The 27,489-nt window shown below is 46.8% G+C and overlaps 1 protein-coding gene across 1 annotated transcript in view; it reads left to right on the top strand.

Moving 5' to 3' along the window:
• Positions 1-27,489, top strand: part of LOC146835403 (uncharacterized) — a 213,841-nt gene that overhangs the window by 68,902 nt on the left and 117,450 nt on the right. Inside the window, exons 4-5 of the mRNA XM_085602976.1 lie at positions 9,109-9,269; positions 23,201-27,223. Coding sequence (XP_085459102.1) covers positions 9,109-9,269; positions 23,201-27,223 — 4,184 coding nt within the window. The remainder of the gene's footprint in view (positions 1-9,108; positions 9,270-23,200; positions 27,224-27,489) is intronic.

The following is a 27,489-nucleotide window of genomic DNA, read 5'->3' as shown; positions in this document are numbered from 1 at the left end:
TGTATGGCTTTGTTTTTCAAAGAAATATAAGATTCAGCATTCGGCATACTAATTTCTGGGACCCCTGTTAATACAATTAGATAGGGACTCACTTCTGGTGGCAGTTCCACTGTGGGCTCAATTCGAGGTCTCTTGCTTATACCTGTATCTGTACCTGAATCTACAGTGGCCCGCCCTTCGTGTGAGGTAGTGCTGAACTGTGACCCTCCTGCTCTACTGGACACTGTATGCTGGGCAGCCCTAGGTCCCACTCCCAGTTTATAAGACAATACATTTGTTCCCCCCGTAGATGGAGTGTGGTTAGCAACAACTTGTTGTGTCACTGAGGTAGCAGAATTGTCGTACGTCACAGCCCCCCCAGCTAGGATCGACAAGTTCGATTTGCCCTGAGCCAATACATTGTTAACCAGACTATTTAGGGTGCCCACTGTTACTTGTTCAAAGTTAGATAGTCGGCTTTCAATATTGGCAAGTCTCTCTTCTAGTGGACGTAGTGTGGCACTCAGAAGTGTGGTGATTTTCATGCATAAGGAATCCTCCCATGTCGGTGGTTCTTCCCTGGATAGACCTGCGCCTGACAGAGTATCACCTCCAGAGCTTCCCAAATGTAGGGGTGATTTCGGTGCAACAACTGACATTTGTGCCTCAGCATCATTTGGGCTTGGGCTTGGCCTTGTGCTTGGTGGAATTACATTTTTGCTATGGCCTTTGGCTGATTTAGCTGCCCTAGCTCCCGCCTTATTTGTAGATGGCTGTTTCTTCTTAGAAATAGCACCCTGTTTCTTTTTAGGACTAGCACCCGTGCAATTACCCTGATGCTGGCGGGTATTAGGTCTTTCTGGGGTTTTAATCAAAGTGGGGGCATCAAATTGCACTGAAAAGTCCTGCTGGATCAAATGAGTAGGGGGGGAAATTTCGACCGGACCCCATGTAGGTAATTGGTTTTGGTTTTGGACAGTCAATAAGGTGTTGTCAATATTCACATTCCTTGCAACCTCGGGTGTGCGAGTGTTCGGGAGATGCACCAATGAGGATCTTTTGGCCATAGCAAGATCCTGCGACACCCTACGTTCCATTAGCACAATACCCTGATCAATCACTGAATTGGCTCTCAAAATAAAATTGTCCAAAGTTCCTGTAAGTTTGCTGTTGTGGACTTTGCTTCTAGACTCCCGTGCAGCCATATTACAATCGTACTTTAAAATGTAGAAACTGTATTCCCCCACCAAAGGTACTTACTAGTAGCTACAGCTGGCTCCAAGGATGGCGAAATAGGGGTGGACCGGTCGGGGCTACTTTAACGCATCCGCGCAGGACAACCCCAGTAACGTAGAATAATGAGGGGGTGGGCGGGAAGAGGACACAACGTCGCCGCGCGGGCTGCTGGTCCTCGCAGTCCTGCCGGTGTCTCAATACCAGTACTTTGCCCCAAAAAACCCTCCTGCCTCCTTAGCCCGCAAAGTCTCCCGCTGCCTTGGCTTGCCTCCGAGCGGGGCAGTAGTTCTGCAATAGTTCTCCACTTCCCTCCTCGGACCCTGTTCTCTGCCCAGGGTCCCCCCACTCCAGGGCTCCAAAGCTCCCTCTTCCCGGGCTCGGCAGCCCTCAAACGCGCCGATGCTCTTGTGCTGTTTATGCGATTCCCAAGATTATCATTGTGCCCCTCTGTCACCGCTGACAAACAATGGGGTGCATTCTGGGAGTTGCAGTCCAGAGGACAAAATGACAGAATCCCGTCAAAATAATGTTATAGTAATGATGACGAGACTGGAATTAGGAGCCCCTGACACGAAGGCGTCTGATGCTCTTACTCAAGGGTGCAAGCAGCCCTGTATATATGGGCAGACACCTCACTCTTGCCGTCACTCACAGCTCCGTGCTGCAGCCGTGCTCAGGACGCGGTCCTCTCTGAAAGGTCTGCTTCCGCCTCGGTCCTAAGCTTACGGGAATTGGTGTTATCGTCTGTGTGATCCGCCAGCATTCCGATTACGGGACTGGTGATTCCAGTGGGATTTGACCAAGGCAAAGCGTCTCTCCGGATACTGGCATTCACCACGGAGCTTCAGCTACGAGCGGCCATCATGGTAGCTGAGTAATAGCTGACTATAAGACTGATCTTTGCTACATCAGATGTCATCTCGGTTGTGTGCTGCTGTGCGCTCGAGGGGAATTACTGCTGCCTATCATGTGTCCCAAGGGGAAACCTTGTGTTCTGGCCGGACTGAAAACTAAAATCAGAGCTGGCAAAAATGTCCAAAGAAGTCCCACACTGTCAGAGGCTGTGACCAGAGGGGATCTCTGGAGGCTTGTTTGGGTCATGGCCAATCCATCTTTGAAAGCAGCCCCATGACTCCGGGGGCTGTGACCAGAAGGTGCCCCTGGAGCATTGTTTGGATCATGGCCGCCAATCCATCTTTGAAAGCAGCCCCACACTGGCGAAAGCTTTGACCAGAGGGGGGCCCTGGAGGCTTGTTTGGGTCATGGTAGCCAATCCATCTTTAAAAGCAGCACCACGACACCGGGGGCTGTGACCAGAGGGCCCCCTATATGCTTGTTTAGGTCATGGTAGCCAATCCATCTTTGAAAGCAGCCCCACCATGCCGAGGCTGTGACCAGAGGGACCCCCTGGAGGCTTGTTTAGGTCATGGTAGCCATTCCATCTTTGAAAGCACCCATACGATGCAGGAGGCCGTGATCAGAGGGGGTCTCTGGAGGCATGTTTGGGTCATGGGAGCCAATCCATCTTTGAAAGCAGCCCCACAATGCAGGAGGCCGTGACCAGAGGGGTCCCCTGGAGACTTGTTTCGGTCATGGCCGCCAATCCAACTTTGAAAGCAGCCCCACCATGCCGAGGCTGTGTCCAGAAGGGACACCTGGAGGCTTGTTTGTGTCATGGTGGCCAATCTTCTTTTCAAAGCTGCCCCACCATGCCGAGGCTGTGACCAGAAGGGACACCTGGAGGCTTGTTTGGGTCATGGTAGCCAATCCATCTTTGAAAGCAGCCCCACGATGCAGGAGGCCGTGACCAGAGGGGGTCTCTGCAGGCATGTTTGGGTCATGGTAGCCAATCCATCTTTGAAAGCAGCCCCACGATGCAGGAGGCCGTGACCAGAGGGGGTCTCTGGAGGCTTGCTTGGGTCATGGTAGCCAATCCATCTTTGAAAGCAGCCCCACGATGCAGGAGGCCGTGACCAGAGGGAGCGCCTGTAGGTGTGTTTGGGTCATGGTAGTCAATCCATCTTAGAAAGCACCCCCACAATGCCAGAGGCTGTGACCAGAGGCCCCCCCTGAAGGCTTGTTTGGGTCATGGTAGCCAATCCAGTTTTCAAAGCAGCCCCACGACGCTGGGGGCTGTGACCAGAGGGGCCCCCTGGAGGATTGTTTGGGTCCTGGTGGCCAATCTTCTTTTCAAAGCTGCCCCACAAAACAGGAGGTTGTGACTAGTTGGGTCAGAGCAGCCCTTCCTGCACTGTAGGGTGGCTGTGAGTGAGGGCGTGATTTATGGTGACGCAGATGGTAGCTTGCACTTATCATTCACTGTTGAAGCACAGGGGCACAGAATGTGTAAGAGGAACATTGAAATGGGGGGTCTGACTATCACTATGGCCTTCACTCACTGTCTTCAGGAGGGTCGAACAAGCCCAAATGGGTACGCGTCCTAATCAGCACCCATTGTTGAATACCCTGAAGAGGACAGCCGGGAAACTGCCATGAAATAGTGGAAGAAGATGAAAAACAAGGCTTTCTTCCAAATCCCTGCTCCCAAGATGGCTGGCGCGCCAGCATCCCACCTGCACCTCCATCGAGGGAGCTTTGGGCACAAAACTTCGAGGTGTCTGGGATTCTCAGGCTGAAAGAGAACCTCTCTTGAGGCTTGAGACATGCAGGGCCGGACTGTGGATGCTGGGTAGGTAGGTGGGCCATAATTGTTGTGTAGTGTCCCGTTGAGCACCACTTCTTGCCCTCTTCTTTCTGTATGGAACCCCAGACAGGGCTTGAGCAGTTAGTGTCCTGTTGGGCGCTACTTCTCGGCCCTACTTCTCACCCTTTTCTTTCTGTATGGAACTCCAGACTGAGCTTGAGCGGGTAGTGTCCTGTTGGGATCTACTTCTCAGCGCTACTTCTCACCTTTTTCTTTCTGTATGGAAGCCCAGACTGGGCTTGAGCGGGTAATGTTCTGTTGGGCTCTACTTCTCGGCGCTACTTCTCACCTTTTTCTTTCTGTATGGAACCCCAGTCAGGGCTTGAGCGGGTAGTGTTCTGTTGGGCTCTACTTCTCGGCGCTACTTCTCACCCTCATCTTTCTGTATGGAACCCCACACAGTGCTTGAACGGGTAGTGTCCTGTTGGGCGCTACTTCTCGGAGCTACTTCTCACCTTCTTCTATCTGTATGGAACCCCAGACAGGGCTTGAGCGGATAGTGTCCTGTTGGGCTCTACTTCTCGGCGCTACTTCTCACCCTCTTCTTTTTGTATGGAACTCCAGACAGGGCTTGAGCGGGTAGTGTCCTGTTGGGCTCTACTTCTCGGCGCTAATTCTCACCCTCTTCTTTCTGTATGGAACCCCAGACAGGGCTTGAGCGGGTAGTGTCCTGTTGGGCGCTACTTCTCGGAGCTACTTCTCACCCTCTTCTTTCTGTATGGAACCCCAGACAGAGTTTGAGCAGTTAGTGTCCTTTTGGGCTCTACTTCTTGGCGCTACTTCTCACCCTCTTCTTTCTGTATGGAACCCCAGACAGGGCTTGAGCAGGTAGTGTTCTGTTGGGCTCTACTTCTCGGCGCTACTTCTCACCTTTTTCTTTCTGTATGGAACCCCAGACAGAGTTTGAGCAGTTAGTGTCCTGTTAGGCTCTACTTCTCGGCGCTACTTATCACCCTTTTCTTTCTGTATGGAACCCCAGACAGAGTTTGAGCAGTTAGTGTCCTGTTAGGCTCTACTTCTCGGCGCTACTTATCACCCTTTTCTTTCTGTATGGAACTCCAAACAGGGCTTGAGCGTGCAGTGTTCTGTTGGCCTCTACTTCTCGGTGCTACTTCTCACCCTCTTCTTTCTGTATGGAACCCCAGACTGGTCTTGAGCGGGTAGTGTTCTGTTGGGCTCTACTTCTCAGCGCTACTTCTCACCCTCTTTTTTCTGTATGGAACCCCAGACAGTGCTTGAACGGGTAGTGTCCTGTTGGGCGCTACTTCTCGGCGCTACTTCTCACCTTCTTCTTTCTGTATGGAACCCCGGACTGGGCTTGAGTGGGTAGTGTCCTGTTTCGTGCTACTTCTCACCTTCTTCTTTCTGTATGGAACCCCAGACTGGGCTTGAGTGGGTAGCCTGCAGTGTACCTTAAGTGGGAACAGATCTAGAAATAAAGAGTGTGATCTCGGTAGGAATTGCTTGAGTGTGCAGGGACAAAAAACAAGGTACTAGGGAGGGGACACCTGTGCAAAATTAGGGACCACACATACATTAAGTAGAAACAAAGTTTAATGGTGCACTCTACAATGGTGTCTAGCCATGAAAGGACCAGCTCTCAACTCAACACTTAAGCAGCTGGAACAGCCATGAACAGTTTGTAAACAGTGGTGGTGCCAGAGCAGAAGACCTGTTTGGGAGTGCAGTGGTGCTACAGCATTCTTCAGGTGGGGGTGCTGCCATCACTGAAGTCACAGGGATTGTGAAACGTCCAAGCATCACACAAAGAACATGTGTAGCAAATGAACCACGCTCATTCAGCAGGAGACTGGTAAGGGTGTAGTATGGACGTGTGCTTTGAAGCACACTGTCACAAGTATATTACTAAAGTGTGGTGTGGTAGTGCACTGTCATTGCAATGGCCACAAAATTGGCACTGACGTAGTTTTATTGATCATTTGCGCATCACCCAGTAAAGTGTCTTGATTTGTTTAGATGCTATTAAAATCATTATTTACATCAGACTTCAGAATTGTAAATAAGTGCTTCTTTTATGCAAACTGCTGATATATTTGGAAATATGTGTACAGTTGTTGTACAGGTATTTAAATTTTGAGTGGTAGAAAAAAATTGACAACCTGCAGCCTTTCCTTTCACACGCCCTCTACCCCAGCAAGATTGTTAGATAGTTCACTTTACAAGATCCTCTAACTTTGCAGTCAGAGAAATAAAAGTAAACACCAGTAAACACCAGTCTACATGTTAAAAGAATAAGGATCAACATCTTCTACTACTACATGCAGGACTGGGAACAGGAAGAGGGACAATGTGACTGGCAATTATGTGGTGTATGTGGTGGTAATGTTCGAACCAATATCTCTGTTGTCTTTCTGTTTCATGTGTCTTGGTAGCTGGGGCTATTTTGGGTTAAGCTCTTTCCAGCGCACTGCATATCTGTTCTGCGTTGCATGTATGTGAGATGCTCTACTCAGTCTATGTTGTTTTTTCTGTGTAGTATATCTTGATTGCTTGTGCTGTGTGAAGATTAATGACAGCTAGCTTTTAGGCTTTTAAAGGTAGCACAAGGCAGTCAGAGGTTGTAAATCCACATGCCAGTAAACGAACTGAAGGATGCCCTTTTAAATAAACATGACCCACCTGCAGACCATGAGGCCTGACAGATAATAAATCCAGCTTGTAGGAGAAGGGTTGTGTCCACTTACTGAGGCTCATGAGAGGTTAGGTTTCTATGCACCTATGTAGTCCACATCATGGTGCAGAAAAGGCACCACATTTTCAGACTTTAGAGCAAGCTGATAGAAGTCCATGCTGCATGCAGTCACCTTTAGTGTGCAGGTTCAACAACGCACAGCATGGATTGCTGCTTGCTGCATACACCTAGTTCCCTCAGGTGTACAGTGTGCATACTAGTCCAAAGCATGGTCTTTAGCACACCTGTGTAGAATACTGCACATATTCTCTTGAGGAGTGGATTGAAGGGCAGCTGTGGTCTTTTACCACCGGTGTCCCGAGTAACCCCAAACTTGACACCAAACACATCCCTCAGCACTTGACTCTCAAGGTAGTGACGGCCGAGCAGTCCAAGGCTCCCTCAGAAGGATGCTGAAGGGTGGAAATACATAACTCCAAAATGCACATAGTAACACTCAACACGTCATAGTCCTGTCACTGCTTATACTTTTCAAAAATGTTAAGTACTTTAATGCACACACAGCTAAATACTGCATGTAACGTTACAAATATGTGCAAAATATACATTTATCAAAGCAGTATTTCCAAGAGTGGAGATACATTCAGGGCCAGATCTAGAGTTTGGTGCATGGGTTACTCTGTCACAAACATGAAGGATATGCCGTCCTCCTCATTACAAGTGCGTTAGTATATAATCTACATGTCATAGGGCGATATCCAACTGCCATTTCTTGGTGAAGATCCCAGGCAGGGAGGAGACTGGCCACCTGAGCCTCATTCAGAACGTGAAAGTCTCCCACATAACCACTCGTTGGGTTCAGCCCCTAGGTGCCTAGTCTGTTCCATGACAGGAGAGACGAACTTGTAGAACCCTCACATGGTAGAAGCCACATAACTAGGTCTTGGTATGTGCTCAGGACATACAAAACCCAGATTTAGAGCTCATACACTAACACCAGGAGAGGAGAGGGCTAACACCAAAAATGATACCTGTATTGGTCTGAAAGAAACAAGGCTGCATCCTGGCCCCACTTCTTTTCAGTCTATACATTTCAGACCTCTCAGTTGTACTTCAACAAGACCTGGGCAATGCTCCCAAACTAGGTGCATCGAAGTTCCATCCATGGAGTATTAATATGACCGTGTTACACTCCCTACCATAATACTAGGCAGTTTGGGCTTCAGCAACAATGTGCCACAATGTATATTTATAACACTGATAATAATTTACATATCAACATCAACAAAGCTAAAGTCATGGCTTTGTATGCTCCACGCCGAAATGTACCCGGTCTGTAGCTCCAAACATAGTTGAGATTGGGCAAAATGACACAGATTTAGGGGCTGTAATGGATTACAGCCTAAACTGGAGCCCTCACACAGCACATCTGCTCTAAAGAACTTCTAATATCACCGGAGCTCTCAAACCGTTTGCAAAGAATTATGGAGTGGTGGATCGGCCAACTTTAACGGTAGCAAAATTTGTTCTTGTACTCATACTGTTCAATATGCTGGACTTAGAATATGACAGGAAAAGATGAAACCATATTTCTGAGCTGCATCCCTAAGGAACTCAATGCCACACACTGATGTAAGAGTTAGGTCTTACATCCTTTCACTTACTGTCTAATTATAACATAAATACTAAGGCGAAGAGAGCTTTTTAATGTTTTAGATTTTTACATCTACCTATAAGCTAATTTGAGGGCCTATGGCAATCCCCAATGAGAGGCAACAACTTGTGGTGGATCTGTACCTCGGGTCAGGAGTCACAGGAACATAGTCTCTACTATGTCCATGTTAGTGAGATCAACGCAGGAAATACTTCAGACTTATCTTTAGGACAAAAGGAACAAGAACTATATCTGAGGCCACTTGTTGTGCTTCACCGGACCCACACCAAACAATGCAGAACTTCTTAGGAAGTATCTACCAGTGGCAATTAGGAAGAGGAAAAGTAAATCCCTGATGGATTCTTAGTATGTCAATATATTCCCTTCTGTACAAATCTCCCTTGTCCTTCTTCTTGGTCCTGCCCTTTTATTTTAATCGACGAAGGTCAACCTTTTATCTCTCCGCAAACCCCCCTTCCTGTTTCTCGTCTTTCCTTCCCTTTTCTTTTGATGGATGTAGTTCCAGTTTTTTACTTATTTATTGTTTTGTACATGGTTTTTGAAAAGTTATACAATAAAGATGTATTCATTCATTCAACCAATGGCAGGGCAACACTCATCGAGGTCCAGGGCAAGTGAGGGGCATTAACTGATCAGAAGATTCAGAAGGGGTGAAATCCATGATCTGAAAAGGTGTTTTTGCAAACAGTAAAGAGTGAGGTGCCTAATTAACTTTCCAAAGCTCTCCTGCATATAAGCAGCATATATAATTAGCTAATAACATATTTAAATATCCATAGAGCCTACTAGAGCAATCCAGACACTAGGGGGGCGCGAGTCTGATCCACAGAAATGTTCACTCTTCCTGTGCTTTTTCCACAGATCGGGCTCGGTGATAACAGACCTTGAAGCTGTGTTCAACACCTCCACCTCTCCCGCGCCTACCGCTCAGGAAATTGCCAACATTATCGGAGAAAACGTTTTAAGTAACAACAACACGCTAGGGGGGCTCCCCCTGGGGACGAACACCATCTCAGTTGACGGTGAGTACAAAAACGCCTCGTCAGGGTTACTAAGTGCTATACAAACACAATTACAATTCAACATAAAAGCCGTATACAAACACAATTGCAATACAGCATAAACACCTGAAACGGTCTATGAGGCAAAGGGGCACCTACCTGCAAGAATGCAGCTATGCCACTGTGAGGTCACTGGGCCCCTTGCAGAACATAGGTCTAAAATTCTCGCTCTGGTTAGCCTGGCACTTCCAGGAGGAGGACTTACTTTTAGTCGGGTGCAGGTGAGTCCAGCAGCCGAGCACTCACTAAAGGTGAGTGCAGTGGGGGTGATTGTCTCTACTTACCGCACAAAATATTCTCCAGTATTGAATATTTCATAGATTCACATGCTTGAATCATTCCCTGTCATTGAAGTAGGAGTCCGACTGTACCATAGTCAAGCAGTATGTATCAGTATCATGGGCTTAGTATTATGGCAATGAAAAGTCAGTTTAGTAGCCTATCTATATCCTTTTTTTTTTTTTTAAAAGGACCAAACTTGAACTATAACCAATCAGGCAACAGCACTCTCTAGAACACTCCCAACAGAGGAAGAATCTCTCAGATTTTCTAAGGCACGTCGTGGAAGGTAGTCTCCCTGCTCTCTACTCAGTTTTTTCCTTTACATTTGAAGATTTATCTACAAATACTATGTATGAGAAGTCTAAGAAGGGCCTCTTCAGATCCTGCAAAACCTGTGGAGAGAAAAGGCTACATGTGGACGATCCACACAGAGACTGTCTTTACTGCCTCTAACCTCAACATCAGGAAAAGGAGTACAAAATATGTTGCACTTTCTCATCTGAAACCTTAAAGAACGGGGGCTTCTTCTGTGGCTACAGAAGTATAAATCTCAGAAATCCACCACTTCTGATGAGGACAGTGATAGATAAGTAAGAATCCCCAAAAGATCAAGATCATCAAACCAAGGGACTTCTGAGGAGAGTAGAAAGGCCTTAAAAACGCATCATAAAGACCCTCTGAGAACTGAGAAGCTAAAACTTATCTCTACAGAGGCGTCCTCCTATCAACCTTCCACTCCATCTGTGAAGACAAGAGTGCATAAGCATTCCTCTTCCTTTGAACCGTCGACGTCGAGGGCAATAAATCCATTCAAAACCCTGCTGACGATGACATCACTGTCGACCCTGGTATTGACGACTACGGTCACTACCGTCTCGTTTAAGAGACCATCATCGTCGAGAACTTTGCGGACTACAGCCATAGGCGCACTCACCACATCAACAAAGGCATTATCATCCATCAAGACACTGTCAACGGTGGTGTTACCCCCAATGACAAAGTATATGATGACACCATTGACGGCAATAACATTAACGAATACACCATCAACAGCAACATCGTCGACAACGGGATCGACGACTGAGTTACTACTGTCGGCGCCTAAGTTCACGTTGACATCATCAACGGGACCGTTGACAATGGAAAAAATCACCAAAATAACAAAAACAGCTTTAAGACCTGAATTGACATCCCCTAGCAAGGTCTCGCCTTTGCCACCAAGTTACTTGTTGGCTATGGAAGAGTCGGACGATGACTGGCCTTTTGGGGCAGTGCACAACCTATCAGAGCTCCAGTTAAAATACCAGGAGGAAGACAATGAAAATGAGGAAGAACACTATTATCATCAATATTATGCCCCTCCCAAGCGGCATTATGAACATTACCAATACCATCCTCATACTCAGCCTAGGTATGATGAAGTGCAAATGCCCATATAGCTAGTCCAGGATTCGCAAGCCATGCTGCAGGATTAAAGAAGAAGATTTCCTGACACTTCACAGGAGCAGCTTGTAGCACCACCTCAGCCTGCCTCTCCTGCTACACGAGGCATATTCCTCAACCTATAAGGCCCAGGGTAACACCTGCCTCAAAAATAGTGGCACCACCAAGAGAAGACCAAACGTCTTCAGAAGATGAAAGGGAGTAAGGCGAAAGCATTCAACCCCAACATCCAGAGGATGAGTGGGATGACGACCTTGTCCCTTCTCCATCGCCTCCAACACCACACTCTTCAGACTCTTCCCCCAGAGGACATCGAGGGCTTTCATAACCTGATGGACTGGGCTGCAACACGATTTCATCTCCCAACCTCTGCCAAACAGTTCAAATGCTTTCTTTATGATTTCAAGTAGCAAGCAAGAAAGTCAGTGAGGGCCATCCCCATCATTGACTATATCTAGGAGGAGGGGATCAAGATAATGAAGAATCCGGCTACAGTAGCGGCAGTACCACCTCGCATGGACAAGAAGTACAAGGCTACAGAGGATTCTCCTGCTTGCCTCATGGGTCATCCCGAACCTGACTCAGTGATTTCACAAGCGGTACAAAGACGCTTCAAAAACCCATCTGATCCCATCTCCGATCCACCAGACAAAGAAGGCAGGCATTTAGACAACAGAGGGAAGAGATTCTTCCTCATGTCTGCCATCACCGTTCAAGCCGGCAACTCGCTAGCGACTTACAAATATGGTCCGATGTCAGCAGCCTAGTGGCTTGATGCCTGAAGACAAAAAGGCGGAAGCAAGAAAGATCTTCCAGGATGGTGAGTACACCTCCCTGGAGATTATAGATCACTGCCACAGGTTTCTGCCAATTAGCCAAAGTCTTGAGACACCAGGGATGGCTTAAAGCTACATCTTTTTGGCCGGAGGTCCAATCAAAGGTTTTGGACGTGGCCTATGATGGAGAAACTTTGGTCGGAAACAAATATAGATGTCGCACTACTGGCGATAAAGACAGACAATGACACCGCTAAGTCTCTAGGCACCCTTCATTTTAAAAATTTGCCCTTCTGGGGGGCTAGAGGAAGAGGTCTCTCTTCCAACAGAGGGGGTTATCAATGATCTCAACAATATCAACCCTTTCAATACCAATATAGACCCACCTACCAACATCATGCGTACCATCAACCACCCTTAGAAGCTTACAACAAACAAGGTCTGCACTGGAAGCTACCCCTCCCCCTGCCCTCCCTCCCACCTGGTCGATATGCAGGTCGTAAAAAGTGACCTAGACCAGATACCAGCTACATCCACTCCTTAACTTCATGTGATTGCGAATATTTCCAACTACCTTCCTCAATGGAAAGAGGTAACGTGGTACAAATTAGCATACCCTGGAGTTTGTGCAGAAACCACCAAGAAACCCTCCAAAGGGGGCACACCCACCTTGTCTTCCTTCACTTATTGAGGAAAGAAGCCCTGATAACACTGACCAAGAGTGTAATAGAAAAGGTCCCCTGTTCTCAGGAGGTGTGAGAAAGTGCCATTTTTCTTGCATGGTATGCCCCCAATTTTTGCTGAATTGCTGATGTACTTTGACTGAGTGTGCCCTGGGCTCCTGCCAATCAGGTGCCCAGGGCCTATGTTCCTTCCCTAAAACTGTACTGTAACCTAAACCGAATTGGCATCTCTGGTCAAAGGTCAGCCCCTGATAAATGGTACCATAGGTACCCAAGGCACTGTGACCAGAGAAGGCCCCTAACGGCTGCAGCACTTATTGTGCCACCCTTAGGGGCCCTGTACCCTTACACACACACACTGCCTTTGCAGGTTGAGTGTCTGGGTGCAGAACCAAACAGAGAGACGACAGGGCACACATCCCTGTGTGCCATGCCCACAACACACACTGCCCTGGCATACATCAGCCTCCCCTCTAACTGGGTGCCCTATGCCAGTGGTGTGGGCACAGGTGCATGAGCCCTGTGCCCCTACAGTACCCAGGTCCATTTCTGGGCACTGTAAGTGCAGTGCTGCCATTTAAGAATATATGGTGCTGGGGGATCGTCAACACGAACTCCACAGCCCCATGATGGCTACACTGAAGACTGAGAAGTTTGATATCAAACTTCTCAGCACATTAAACCAGCACTGATGCCAGTGTGGGATTTAATTTACAATGCACGACAGAGAGCATCTTAGAGATGCCCCCTGAACCTAACCTACAATCCACGTCTTGTCTGAGGGGCTGCCTAGGCTGCCACACAGCAGACATGTTGCTGGACCCCTGGGTAGAGAGCCATCCGCTCTCCTGGGCCTGCAACAATGCACATCCTGGGTGAGGTGCTAGGTCTCCTCCCCCAGGATGGGCAGGGGAAGCTTCAAAGGCATTCCGCCTTTGTGAGCTTCTCCAGGCCACTTGCTGTACTTAGCAACTGGCCCCTACCGGTTCTGCCCCCCACTCTGGCGGGAAGACTGTCCGGAAACCCCAAGGAAGGAAAGGGGGTGTGCCAGCATCTGCCAACCCCACCTCTCAGGTGGGGGAGGCAAGGTGAAGCACATCTCCGGGCTCTTGCCATCTTGAAGATGGGAAGCCCTGCCCAATCAGGACTAGGCTACTGCCCCCCTCCCACAGGAGAGTGGCAGGATAGGGGGTGTACCCACCCCAGGGCAGGGACCCATTGGTCCCTGCCCTTTACCTACCTGTAACGCCCCTAAACCTAGTATTTAGGGGCACCCTGAACCTTCCTTCCTCAGATCCAGATTCCGAAACAGCAAAGAAGATCAAGAAGCAAGAAGACCTGCCGTGCAGCTGCTAACAAGAGGAAGACACCAACTGCTTTGGCCCCAGCCCTACCGGCCTGTCGACCCTCTAACCTGCTCCTGCTAAATCTCAGCATCTCCCGTGGCCAGCAACCTCACAAACCCCGGAGGACCTGGTTACCGTGTGGCTCTGAGCATCTGGGAATCCCACAAGCAGTGGTACTGCTCAAAGCAAGTAACTGACCCCTGGCATCAGCCAGGAACCGCGAACCCTGCACACTCTGCACCCGCCAAGCCAGGCCTGTGCTGGAGTGGACAAAGACCACGAGGACGTCCCCCCGGCGACTGTGACCCCTAACCTGGCACCCAAGGACCCACCTCGACGCTCCTGACGACGGCTGCAGCCTCAGAACCAGGGACCCCCCCAACCGCGATCAACAGAGGGTAAGATTTCCCAACACCAAAAGGTACCCCTGCACCCGGCGCCCTGCGGCCCCCTGTGCCCAACTCCTGGGTACCTACCTATCCTCCAACTACCCAACTTACCTCTCGAAGTGGTGGTCGCACCTGAAGAATCTTCGTCCCTGAGCTTGCAGCCTCTGTTCGTTCGTGAGCTTCTCCATTGCAATCCATTGAGCGCCCGATGGCTCAAAAGCACCCTGCACCCAGCCGCCCGAGTGCCCCTGACAGTGCAACCTCTACTCCTATCTACTTCCCCATTTGCCCTGAGCAAGTGACCAGGAGCCCAGCTCCCACAGACGCGTGGCCTGCTAGCCAGCAGCCACCAACCACAGGCCCCCTGCCTCCTATAGGATAACATTGGGCCAAACTCAATCTGCACCCGGCTGCATCTGCGCCGCTGAGGGTGTAACAACTGTACTTACCTGACCCTGGGAGACCCCTGAGTCTATGCCCAGAACCTTAACTCTGCCAGTCGAGTACTTACCCAAAAGCCGATAACTCACTTTTCTTCCATAGGGTAACATTAGCTGGTTTCACTTTAAAATTCTTCGAAGTGTGGAGTTTCTAAACTTTAAAATATTCACCTAAAATCAACCGAGTAACGAAAACGGAAATACTCACCTGCTATTAGGAGAGATCCCAGTGCTGCATCTTGGTGCCCAGCACTGACCCTTAAAAGTAATTACAACCTTACTTACCGCTAACTCAATTTTCTTCCATAGTAAACCATTGACTGTTTTTCTGTGAAATTTCTTCAGAGGGGCCGATTCCGATCTGGGTCGGAAGGGCACCAAACGCGATCCGGCCGGAAAAACTACGAGCCGTACGCGTGTTTTCCGGCCGACTCGTACAGCTGTACATGCGAGCAAGTATGATGCTAGCTACGTGAGATTCACCGACCGAGTCGTTTCCGGGTCCGAACCGCTCCGTACGTCTCGGTCGGAAGCTAACCGTGGCGTGCAATGGATGCAATTTACAACCGAGCCAGTACGATGCACGCGTCGGACAGCCTGTGCGAGCCAGAGTGTCCGGCTCGCGAAAGCTCCCGGAGTCGGACTTCGGGGGTCCGCGTTGGACCCCTGACACCCGCAGCCCTACGACTCGGACACAGGGGGAGACCTATGGGTCTCCCCAACACAGGCATGTACGGTGCGTATGGCACCGACGCGTACCCACTGTAGGGGGCGCACTTGTTTGAGACGTACCCATTCAGTCAATGGGAGCGCATGTACGCATCGTACAACTGGCTCCCATTGACTTCTACGGGAGTCCGACCGAACCGAGTCTGACAGCATATGGCCGCATCGTACTCGCTCGGTCGGATTGTAGGGGCCCGGCTCGGTCGGAAAACTCTCCGGATACGACTCGGTCGGAGTGCTTTCCGACCCGGATTGGAATTGGCCCCTAAGTGTTGATTTTGCAAACTTACAAATATTCATTAAAAATCGCCTGTATAACCTAAACGCATTCTCTCAACTGCTTACAGGTGGTACACTAGTGCTGGATCCAGGATCCAACAATGACCTAGAAAAAGTAACAATAACCCCACTTACCTGCTAAGTGAATTTCCTCCCATAGGATTACATTGGTGATTTTATTAGAGAAAAGTTTTAAAGTGTCAACTTTTGAAATACCAAAATATTGCTTAAAAATCACAACAGTAACTAAATCGTATTTACTCACCTGTTTCGAGGAACTGTCCCAGGACTGAATCTAGGATCCAGTCCTGGAGTTAGAAAAGTAATCCTAAAAGTAATCAATTGCATTTAGCTTGAAATTCCCATTGAGCTCAATGTATTATTGTGTTTGAAATTGTGTTGCCTATTGCAACAAACTGTAACTATTACATTCAAAAGTTAATTGCCTATTGCAAAGTATTTAACTAAAGCATCTCAATCTGAGAAAGTATATTTTGATACCTATTGCTGGTTCTAAAATAAAACAACCATATATTTTTATATACAAACCATTGGCCTAGAGTTCAGTTATTGAGTGTGTGAGACCATTTGCTGACTGAGTGTGTACAACAAATGCTTTACACTGTCCTCTGATACTGCCTTACTGCTCGACCAAGCTACCACTTTAGAGAGTAAGGTTATATCTAACTTTAGCCTCTGCCAAACCTCTGGGGACTGTGGACACTGTACTTATTTGTGAACAGTCTATACAGAGCCACTTTCCTACAGGAGGGCATGGGATTCTACTCCTGTTTTTCCTTTTAATGAAATGGAGACCCATCCTATACCTCAGGAAACTAAACAAATTCCTACACAAACATTCTTTCGGTATGATTACTCTCATCAACATCATGCATGTCCTAAATAACGGAGATTACATGACCTCTTACTAGACTACTAGACTTACAAGATGCGTATTTCCACATTCCCATGCATCCCAAACATCACAAAGATCTCTGCTTCACCGTAGCCAGTACCCATTACCAGTTCAGAGTCCTGCCATTTGGCTTCAAGTCACGTTCAGAAAGCAACGTCATCAGGTAATCCCCTACCTAGACGACAGACTGCTATAGGCGTCAACACAGTAGCAAGTTGCCAAAGCAACCAAGGCTTGCCACTGACTGTTTCATAGAATGGGCCTCACAGTGAATTATCCAAAATCCTCGACTATCCCAGGTCAAACAATATTGTGTTTGGGAGCCAACCTCAATATAAACAAAAAAACAAAGCCTATCTATCGCAAGACAGGCAGCGAAGGTTGACAAACTTGGCTCTGAATATTTCCAAAGGAAAGACCATTTCAGTGCATCTGTACAAGTCACTACTAGTCTTGATCTCTTCTGCAATAAACATGGTCCCACAGGCATGACTGAAGATGAGGCCACTGCAAGAGGACCTCCAACTGCAATGGATCCAATCAAAGACTTGATCACCATAACCCCAAGGATGCTAGAATGTTAGCATGGTGGTCTGAAATATCTCATCTGTCAAAATGCCTCACATTCTTGACTTCAGTACCAGACTTTGTCATCAGGACCGATGCCTCCTTTATGGGCTGGGGCAGCCACTTGCAGGACCTGCAAGTCTGAGGGAGGTGGTCAGTACTTCAGAAATCAATGCATAGCAGGAGCCTCCATGCTAGTCCATACAGACAAGATGACCAGCATGTATTACATCAACCAGCAAGGGGGTACAAGGTCGCTAACTCTATCTCAGGAAGCCCAAGACCTTTGGAACTGGCTCACAGCCCACAATATATTTCTGAAAGCCGAGCATGTGTCATGAGTGAACAACATCTTAGCGGACACTCTCAGCAGTACCAGAGACAGTTGCCATGAGTCTGAAATGGATCGATTGGAACTGGACAAAATATTCTCACGGTGGGGCAAACCAGCATTGGATCTCTTTGTGACAGACAAGAACGCCAAATGCCAGTTCTACGCCAGTCAATACCCGCTCTCAGGGTCGTGGGGTAATGCCCTTTCAATGAGCTGATCCGGGATTTTTGCATAACTTTTTCCCCCCTTCCCTCTGAAACCAAGGATTCTCAAGAAGATAAAAAGGGAGCACTATTGCCTCATTCTAATAGCTCCCAAATAGCTCAGGCAGCATTGGTTTGCAGAGCTCCTGCTGCTGTCAGAGTCAAATCCCATCCACCTGCTGAAGACTCAAACACTCTTGAGATGGAACAATGGCCAGATCCTACAACCGGAACCAGCCTCTCTCCAATTGCACGCATGGCTCCTGAGTTCAGTGAGTTCCAAGGATTAGACATCCCTCAGGATTGTAGAGAGATTTTATCCAAGGCAAGTGCGGAAGCTACAAACAAAATGAAAGTGATTCTGTTCATGTGGTCAACAGTCTAACCTGCTTCCATTGGAATCATCACCTAAACAGATTCTGCCCTACCTACTTGCTAGCTAGATCAGGAGTGGTGCAAGTGTGTTTGAAGGTTCACCAAGCCACAATTTCAAAGTACAGAAGCTCCACACATTCTCTCTCTCTCTGTTCCACAAGAATAGTCAAACAGGTCATGAAGGGGTTGTTCAGAGCTTTTCCCCCAGTATGAGCTCCTCCCCAGAATGATATCTCAACGTGGTTCTCTCACAGCTCATGAAGCCTCCATTCGAGCCCATTCATAAGGCAGATCTGAGATTTCTCACATGGAAGGTCGCTTTGCTGTTAGCTCTCACTTCAACTAGAAGAGTCAAAGAAATTCAGGCTTTCACAACACAGGAACCGTTCTTGCGTTTCACTGATGATTACGTGCTCCTCAGAACAAACCCAAGATTCATCCCCTTGGTTCCATCGCAATTTTATCTCAATTAACCTATCATACTTCATACTTTTTTTCCCAAATCCGGCATCTCCAGCTGAAAGGTCTCTCCACACCTTGGACATTAAAGGTTGTCTTAAATTCTATCTCCATCGTACCAAACAATTCTGGAAAATTGATCAGCTGTTGGTCTCTTACAGACTCTTTCCTCAAGGTACGGCAGTCACGAAAGCAACCTGCCGTCATACAGTTTTGCCATACCAAAGCTGGTAAGCCACTCTCAGCAAGGGCAAAGGCAAACTGAACATGGGCAGTGTCTACCTCAGATGCTCTGATTGCAGGCGTTCCTCTGGCGAAGATATGTCATGCTGCGACGTGGAAGAACACCCACACGCTCACACAGCACTACTGTAGTCGTAGGGCAAGTAGTTTTATGTCATTTGTTTCAATAAGGCGAGCCTCCATTATTGTAAGTGATAGTAATATCTCTTTAATAATGTATCTGATGGCGTTCTATATGATATAATAGTCTTTTCATATATAGACTATTTACATAAAATTATGCATACATGTATTTTTGTATGGAGATATGTACTAGACTGTTACCCACCATCCTCTAGGGTACTTCTATTACTATATCTACATTTATATTTACCTACAAAACTGCTTGCTTTTCTGATTCAAGCACGTGAGCCTATGAAAGATCCAATACTGGAGAAGAAAATAAGTTACTTACCTATAACTGCAGTTCTCCAGTATTGGTATCTTTCATAGATTTACATGTGAACCACCCTCCTCCCCTCAGAGCCCCCCCCAATAGATCAGGATTTTCTATTCCCACTTCTGCTCGAAAATATTAGGGATTCAGCCTTTGTTGGGAGTGTTCTAGAGGGTGCTATCACCCGATTGGTTATAGTTCAAGTTTGGTCCTTTTTTTTATAAAGGACATAGATAGGCTATTAAAATGACGTTGCATTGTCATTGTAGCCGATGATACTGATGCATACTGCTTTACTATGGTACCGTGGGACTCACACTTCCACGATGGGGAATGATTCAAGGATGTGAATCTATGACAGATACCAATACTGGAGAACTGCAGTTACAGGTAAGTAACTTATTTTCTTGAGAGCTGAGCTCCAGTGCTACAGCTAAAGGCCGTGCGAATTTCAGACAGTGCCAGTCAGTGAATCATAAGGTCGCTTCCATGGCATTCTCATCCATTCCTTGGCCTCTCTGCAAAGTGCACAGAACAATTGTCAAACGTGGCAATTATAATTAGACCTGTGGAATTAATTGCTGTATGATTACTACTAGTGTTATAATTCTTTTCAGTGATTTGTACAATATATGTATTTATGCAAATTGTATTTATCTATTTTATTGTGATTTTAACTGCTTGTACTTTGACAGCATATTGCTGAAGAAAGTTGATTGATCTGGGGGATTGTGGAGTAGGTACACCGTTGTGAAAATACTGACAGCACAAAACTAATAATAAGAAAATGTATTTAGAGGTGAGGAGAGGGTGTGTGTGTATGTGTGCATGGTTGTGTATGTGTGTGTGTAAGTGAGTATGTGGTTGTGTGTGTGTAAGAGAGCATAGACGAAATGCAGCAAAAGGGTGTACAGGCAGAAAGGCAGTGAAAAGAATGGTGAAGAACATGTGTGAGGTAATGAAGATGGAGGATTTCAGAAAAATGTGCGAAGAAAAACTTAAGTGGCTAATAGAGTGAGAAACTGTAGAGGAAAATATGTGAAAGTGAGACCAGGAGTGAGAGAGACACTCCAAATACCACTGCCACTTCCACATAAACGGAATTGTTCAGTTATAGTCTAACATTTTCAGAATTAAAACATTTTTGTTCTAATTATTAACAGACTCATTTTTGTTACTCATTGATCTGATTCGGCTAATAGGCATGGGCAGTGCAACGCCAATCGGCCTGTCTTGACTTCGGCGTATGTGATATGTCTGTATATCAAGTAGGAATATGTGATATGTCTTTCTATCAAGTAGGTCTATGTGATATGTTTGCATTCAGCAGTCATATGTGATATGTCTGTATACAGCAGGCATATGTGATATGTCTGTATATCAAGTAGGCCTATGTGATATGTCCGTATACAGCAGGCATATATGATATGTCTGTATATCAAGTAGGCCTATGTGATATGTCTGTATTTCAAGTAGGCCTATGTGATATGTCTGTATATCAAGTAGGCCTATGTGATATGTCTGTATTTCAGGTAGGCCTATGTGATATGTCTGTATATCAAGTAGGCCTATGTGATATGTCTGTATTTCAAGTAGGCCTATGTGATATGTCTGTATATCAAGTAGGCCTATGTGATATGTCTGTATTTCAAGTAGGCCTATGTGATATGTCTGTATATCAAGTAGGCCTATGTGATATGTCCGTATTTCAAGTAGGCCTATGTGATATGTCTGTATAACAAGTAGGCCTATGTGATATGTCTGTATTTCAAGTAGGCCTATGTGATATGTCTGTATATCAAGTAGGCCTATGTGATATGTCTGTATATCAAATAGGCCTATGTGATATGTCTGTATTTCAAGTAGGCCTATGTGATATGTCTGTATAACAAGTAGGCCTATGTGATATGTCTGTATTTCAAGTAGGCCTATGTGATATGTCTGTATATCAAGTAGGCCTATGTGATATGTCTGTATTTCAAGTAGGCCTATGTGATATGTCTGTATTTCAAGTAGGCCTATGTGATATGTCTGTATTTCAAGTAGGCCTATGTGATATGTCTGTATATCAAGTAGGCCTATGTGATATGTCTGTATTTCAAGTAGGCCTATGTGATATGTCTGTATATCAAGTAGGCCTATGTGATATGTCTGTATTTCAAGTAGGCCTATGTGATATGTCTGTATTTCAAGTAGGCCTATGTGATATGTCTGCACACAGTAACTGAAAAAACACAGAGGGACACTCAAACACTGGTCATTGCTTTGATTTGCACGTAACAAAGTGTCACTCGAGGTGTCACACATTTGACAGTAGAATGTCACTCACAGGCAGACTGAAACCATAGAAATGTCAAGTATAAGTGAGCTGAATACTTGGCAGCTATGAGCATCACAGAACATGGCTCATAAACACTGAGCAGTGATCGCTGCTCCGAGGTTCATGAGTCTATTCTGTACCTGCGCACAGCAGAAGGGGGTTTGTGAAGACATTGTGTTCTCTAAAGGCACAAGCATTAAACCAATACCGAGTCAGTGCAGCTGCAGGCGAGAGCACAGCTTATAAACATCGACCGGTAATAACTGCTACAAGGACCTCATGGACAAAGGTTCAAAATTAGAAATTGTAAATTACGACTAAAAACAATTTGCAATTTGAGATTTCCTATTTGGAATATAGTAAAATGGATTCCGTAAAAGTGGTTTGTGCACCGACTTCTACGGAATGCATTCGTATTTTGTCAACCGACCTATGTACTAATAGGTCGGTTCACAAGCTACAGAATCGTAGTGGGCTGCAAATCGACCTAATACATTAAAATTCATGAGATCAGTCGCAAATCGTGACCCATTATGGTTGGCTACAATCACAGGGAAGGTGACTTGCGGCGTTCAGCAGACCATCATGTTTGTGACTTCTTTTTAATCAAGCAATCTTCTTTTTTTTTTAATCCAGACAGTTTTCCTTTAAGAAAAACATGATGTGTTTAAGAAAAAAAGAAAAGTTTTAAAATTTTTTTTTATTAATAAGCAGTAGTTGTGGGAAGCACTGCCTACTCCCTAAAAAGTATTTCTGTGAACATTCTCACATGGGAACTGGTCACCTTGGAATCCTATCCACTTTGCGAATGTGTCCTTTTGAGTTGATGGTAAACTATTAATGTTTTATGTCCGGATGTCGGTCCCAAAACATATGTACCATAAGGAATTGGTATTTGGAAGGGACGCCCTTAACAATTTCCTTCCAAACAGAGATTTTGAATGGGTTCCTAAATCCATTTAAAGATTCAGAAAACCTTTTCCAAATTGTTAAACGGGTTTTATTACATTTAAAAAAGGGTTTTAGCACCCACAAACCCTCTGATTCACCCAATCAAAGGCTTTACGAATGCTGAAACCCAGATTTCCAAACCGGTGCATACATGCACAATAGAAACGTTTGCACCACAGAAAGACATGGTTATAAGAGGATATGTCCACTCTTTTCCCATGAAGCAGCACCATAACTACTGGTGCAGGGTCACACTGACAGCCGTGCTCCTGAGGTTACCAGTGAGACGCCCCAATATGGGAACTCATCAGAACATGCAGGTACTGAGAAAAACGTGTCAGAAAAGAGAGTCAAAGACTTGCTGAGCCAGGAAGGATAATCTTAAGACTGTAAGACTAGTCCTCGCGTACATCAAGACAGTCTTAGGCTCCGAAAAAACTTCAGTAAATCAGGCGTGGTGTCTGCTCACCTCCGCGGCCCCAGCAGCGGTCAGTGGACAACACTGTAGTGACTCCACACATCCCTAGTGGTACACTGCCACGTGGCCATCCCTTGCACCACGGCCTGGCTTGTCTAGGCAGCAGGGTTCTCATGTGATGCTATCAGGGTATTGTGAACTTGCCTTTTGCCCATACTGTTCAGTGCTGTTAATGCTTGACATTATTACATAAACTCATTCTCTTCTTTCTCTCTTGTTCACCCCTCCCTTCTGGACTGGTTGCAGGAATTCAGCCGGAGACTACTACTCCAGCTGCAACAACTGCAGCCCCAATAACAACAGACGGAACAACTGCATCAACTGCTGTGACTACACCTGCAACAACAGCTGCAACAACTGCAGCTACAACAGATACAACAACTCCAGCTACAACAAACCCAATAACAACAGACGGAACAACTGCATCAACTGCTGTGACTACACCTGCAACAACAGCTGCAACAACAGCAGCTACAACTGCTGCAACAACTCCAGCTACAACTGCTCCAACAACTCCAGCTACAACAGCTGAAACAACTGCAGCTACAACAGCTGCAATAACAGCTGCAACAACTGCAGCTACAACAGATACAACAACTCCAGCTACAACAACCCCAATAGCAACAGACGGAACAACTGCATCAACTGCTGTGACTACACCTGCAACAACAGCTGCAACAACAGCAGCTACAACTGCTGCAACAACTCCAGCTACAACTGCTCCAACAACTCCAGCTACAACAGCTGAAACAACTGCAGCTACAACTGCTGTGACTACCCCTGCAACAACAGCCGCAACAACTGCAGCTACAACAGCCCCAATAACAACAGATGGAACAACTGCATCAACTGCTGTGACTACACCTGCAACAACAGCTGCAACAACTGCAGCTTCAACTACTGCAACAACTCCAGCTACAACAGCCCCAATAACAACAGCCGGAACAACTGCATCAACTGCTGTGACTACACCTGCAGCAACAGCAGCTACAACTGCTGCAACAACTCCAGCTACAACAGCAGCCCCAATAACAACAGACGGAGCTACTGCATCAACTGCTGTGACTACACCTGCAACAACAGCTGCAACAACAGCAGCTACAACTGCTGCAACAACTCCAGCTACAACAAGCCCAATACCAACAGCCGGAACAACTGCATCAACTGCTGTGACTACAACTGCAACAACAGCAGCTACAACTGCTGCAACTACACCTGCAACAACTGCAGCTACAACAGCTGCAACACCTGAAGCTACAACTACAGCAACAACTCCAGCTACAACAAGCCCAATGCCAACAGCCGGAACAACTGCATCAACTGCTGTGACTACACCTGCAACAACAGGAGCTACAACTGCTGCAACTACACCTGCAACAACAGCAGCTACAACTGCTGCAACTACACCTGCAACAACTGCAGCTACAACAGCTGCAACACCTGAAGCTACAACTGCAGCAACAACTCCAGCTAGAACAGCCCCAATAACAACAGCCGGAACTACTGCATCAACTGCTGTGACTACACCTGCAACAACAGCTGCAACAACAGCTGCAACAGCTGCAACAACTGCAGCTACAACTGCTGCAACAACTCCAGCTACAACAGCTGCAACAACAGCAGCTACAACAGCTGCAATAACAGCTGCAACAACTGCAGCTACAACAGCTGCAATAACTGCAGCTACAACTGCTGAAACTACACCTTCAACAACAGCTGCAACAACTGCAGCAACAACAGCCCCAATAACAACAGACGGAACAACTGCATCAACTGCTGTAACTACACCTGCATCAACAGCTGCAACAACTGCAGCTACAACAGCTGCAACAACTGCAGCAACAACAGCCGCAACAACTGCAGCTACAACAGCCCCAATAACAACAGATGGAACAACTGCATCAACTGCTGTGACTACACCTGCAACAACAGCTGCAACAACTGTAGCAACAACAGCTGCAACAACTGCAGCTTCAACTGCCACAACTCCAGCTACAACAGCCCCAATAACAACAGCCGGAACAACTGCATCAACTGCTGTGACTACACCTGCAGCAACAGCAGCTACAACTGCTGCAATAACAGCCCCAATAACAACAGCCGGAACTACTGCATCAACTGCTGTGACTACACCTGCAACAAAAGCTGCAACAACAGCAGCTACAACTGCTGCAACAACTCCAGCTACAACAAGCCCAATATCAACAGCCGGAACAACTGCATCAACTGCTGTGACTACACCTGCAACAACAGCAGCTACAACTGCTGCAACTACACCTGCAACAACTGCAGCTACAACAGCGGCAACACCTGAAGCTACAACTGCAGCAACAACTCCAGCTAAAACAAGCCCAATGCCAACAGTCGGAACAACTGCATCAACTGCTGTGACTACACCTGCAACAACAGCAGCTATAACTGCTGCAACTACACCTGCAACAACAGCAGCTACAACTGCTGCAACTACACCTGCAACAACTGCAGCTACAACAGCTGCAACACCTGAAGCTACAACTGCAGCAACAACTCCAGCTACAACAAGCCCAATAACAACAGCCGGAACTACTGCATCAACTGCTGTGACTACACCTGCAACAACAGCTGCAACAACAACAGCTGCAACTGCTGCAAGTACACCTGCAACAACTGCAGCTACAACAGCTGCAACACCTGAAGCTACAACTGCTGCAACAACTCCAGCTACAACAAGCCCAATACCAACAGCCGGAACAACTGCATTAACTGCTGTGACAACACCTGCAACAACAGCAGCTACAACTGCTGCAACTACACCTGCAACAACTGCAGCTACAACAGCTGCAACACCTGAAGCTACAACTGCTGCAACAACTCCAGCTACAACAAGCCCAATACCAACAGCCGGAACAACTGCATCAACTGCTGTGACTACACCTGCAACAACAGCAGCTACAACTGCTGCAATAACAGCCCCAATAACAACAGCCGGAACTACTGCATCAACTGCTGTGACTACACTTGCAACAACAGCTGCAACAACAGCAGCTACAACTGCTGCAACTACCCCTGCAACAACAGTTGCATCAACTGCAGCTACAACTGCTGCAACAACTGCATCTACAACAGGTGCAACAACAGCAGCAGCTACAACTGCTGTAACTACAACTGCAACAACAGTAGCAACACCAGCTACAACCACAGGTGCAACTGCTGCAACTACAGATGCAGCAACTGCAGCTACAACAGCTGCAAAAACAGCTAAAACAACAGTAGATACAACAGCAGCTCCAACTACTACAGCTACAACTGCTGCAACGACAGCAGCTACAACTGCTGCAACTACACCTGCAACAGCAGCGGCAACAACAGCTGCAACAACTTCAGCTGCAACTGCTGAAACTACACCTGCAACAACAGCGGCAATAACTGCAGCTACAAGTGCTGCAACAACAGCTGCAACAACTGCAGCTACAACTGCTGCAACAACAGCAGCTACAACTGAGGCAACTACACCTGCAACAACAGCTGCTACAACAGGTGCTACAAGTGCTGCAAATACTATACCTGCAACAACAGCTGCAACAACTGCTGCAACTACACCTGCAACAACAGTGGCAACACCAGCTACAACAGCAGCTACAACTGCTGCAAATACAGCTGCAGCAACTACAACAGCTGCAACAACAGCACCTACAACTGCTGAAACTATACCTGCAACAACAGCTGCAACAACCGCTGCAACAACTCCAGCTACAACAGCTGCAGCAACAGCAGCTACAACTGCAGCAACTGCACCTGCAACAACAGCTGCAACAACAGTAGCAACAACAGCTGAAACAACAGCTGCTTCAACTGCTGCAAATACTACTCCTGCAACAACAGCTGCAACAACTGCAGCTACAACTGCTGCAACAGCTGCAACAACAGCAGCTACAACTGCAGCAACTACACCAGCAACAATAGTAGCAACACGAGCTCCAACAGCAGCTACAGCTGCTGCAACTACAGCTACAACAGCTATAACAACTGCAGTGACAACTGCTGCAACAACCACTGCATCTACAGCTGCCACAACAGTAGCAACAACAGCTGCAACAACTGCAGCTACAACTGCGGCAACAACTGCCACAACAAACGCAGCATCCACAGCAGCAACTACTACAGCCATTTCAACCACAGCAATCACTGCATCGACAGCTGCAACAACAGCTCCAACAAGCGCACCAACAACATCGGCCACTACAACCACAGAAACAGGAACAACAGTTGCGGTAACCTCTAGAACAACAGGTGAGTTCAAAATATTTACAGTTCTTGTAGTAACAGGCTGAACAATAGCACTGGAATTATCCTATTAACACACAACAGACAAATTACAAAACTCTTAATGTTGGTTAAAGAAGTTGCACTTTCAAAGGACACTGACATTAAAGTCAGGCCTTGGGGACCAATTTTGATTACCATATTTTTTATGGATTGCAACTTCTTTGTCTTTACTTTAAGTAGCTCATTCTTTTTTTCCAATTTGGATTATTTTTCTGAAACTTACCATTTCT

The sequence above is a fragment of the Triturus cristatus genome, chromosome 4_2 (assembly GCF_964204655.1).
Source record: "Triturus cristatus chromosome 4_2, aTriCri1.1, whole genome shotgun sequence".
Lineage (NCBI taxonomy): Eukaryota > Metazoa > Chordata > Amphibia > Caudata > Salamandridae > Triturus > Triturus cristatus.
Note: the sequence above shows the minus strand (reverse complement) of the source record. Positions and strands in the feature narration are given on the sequence as shown.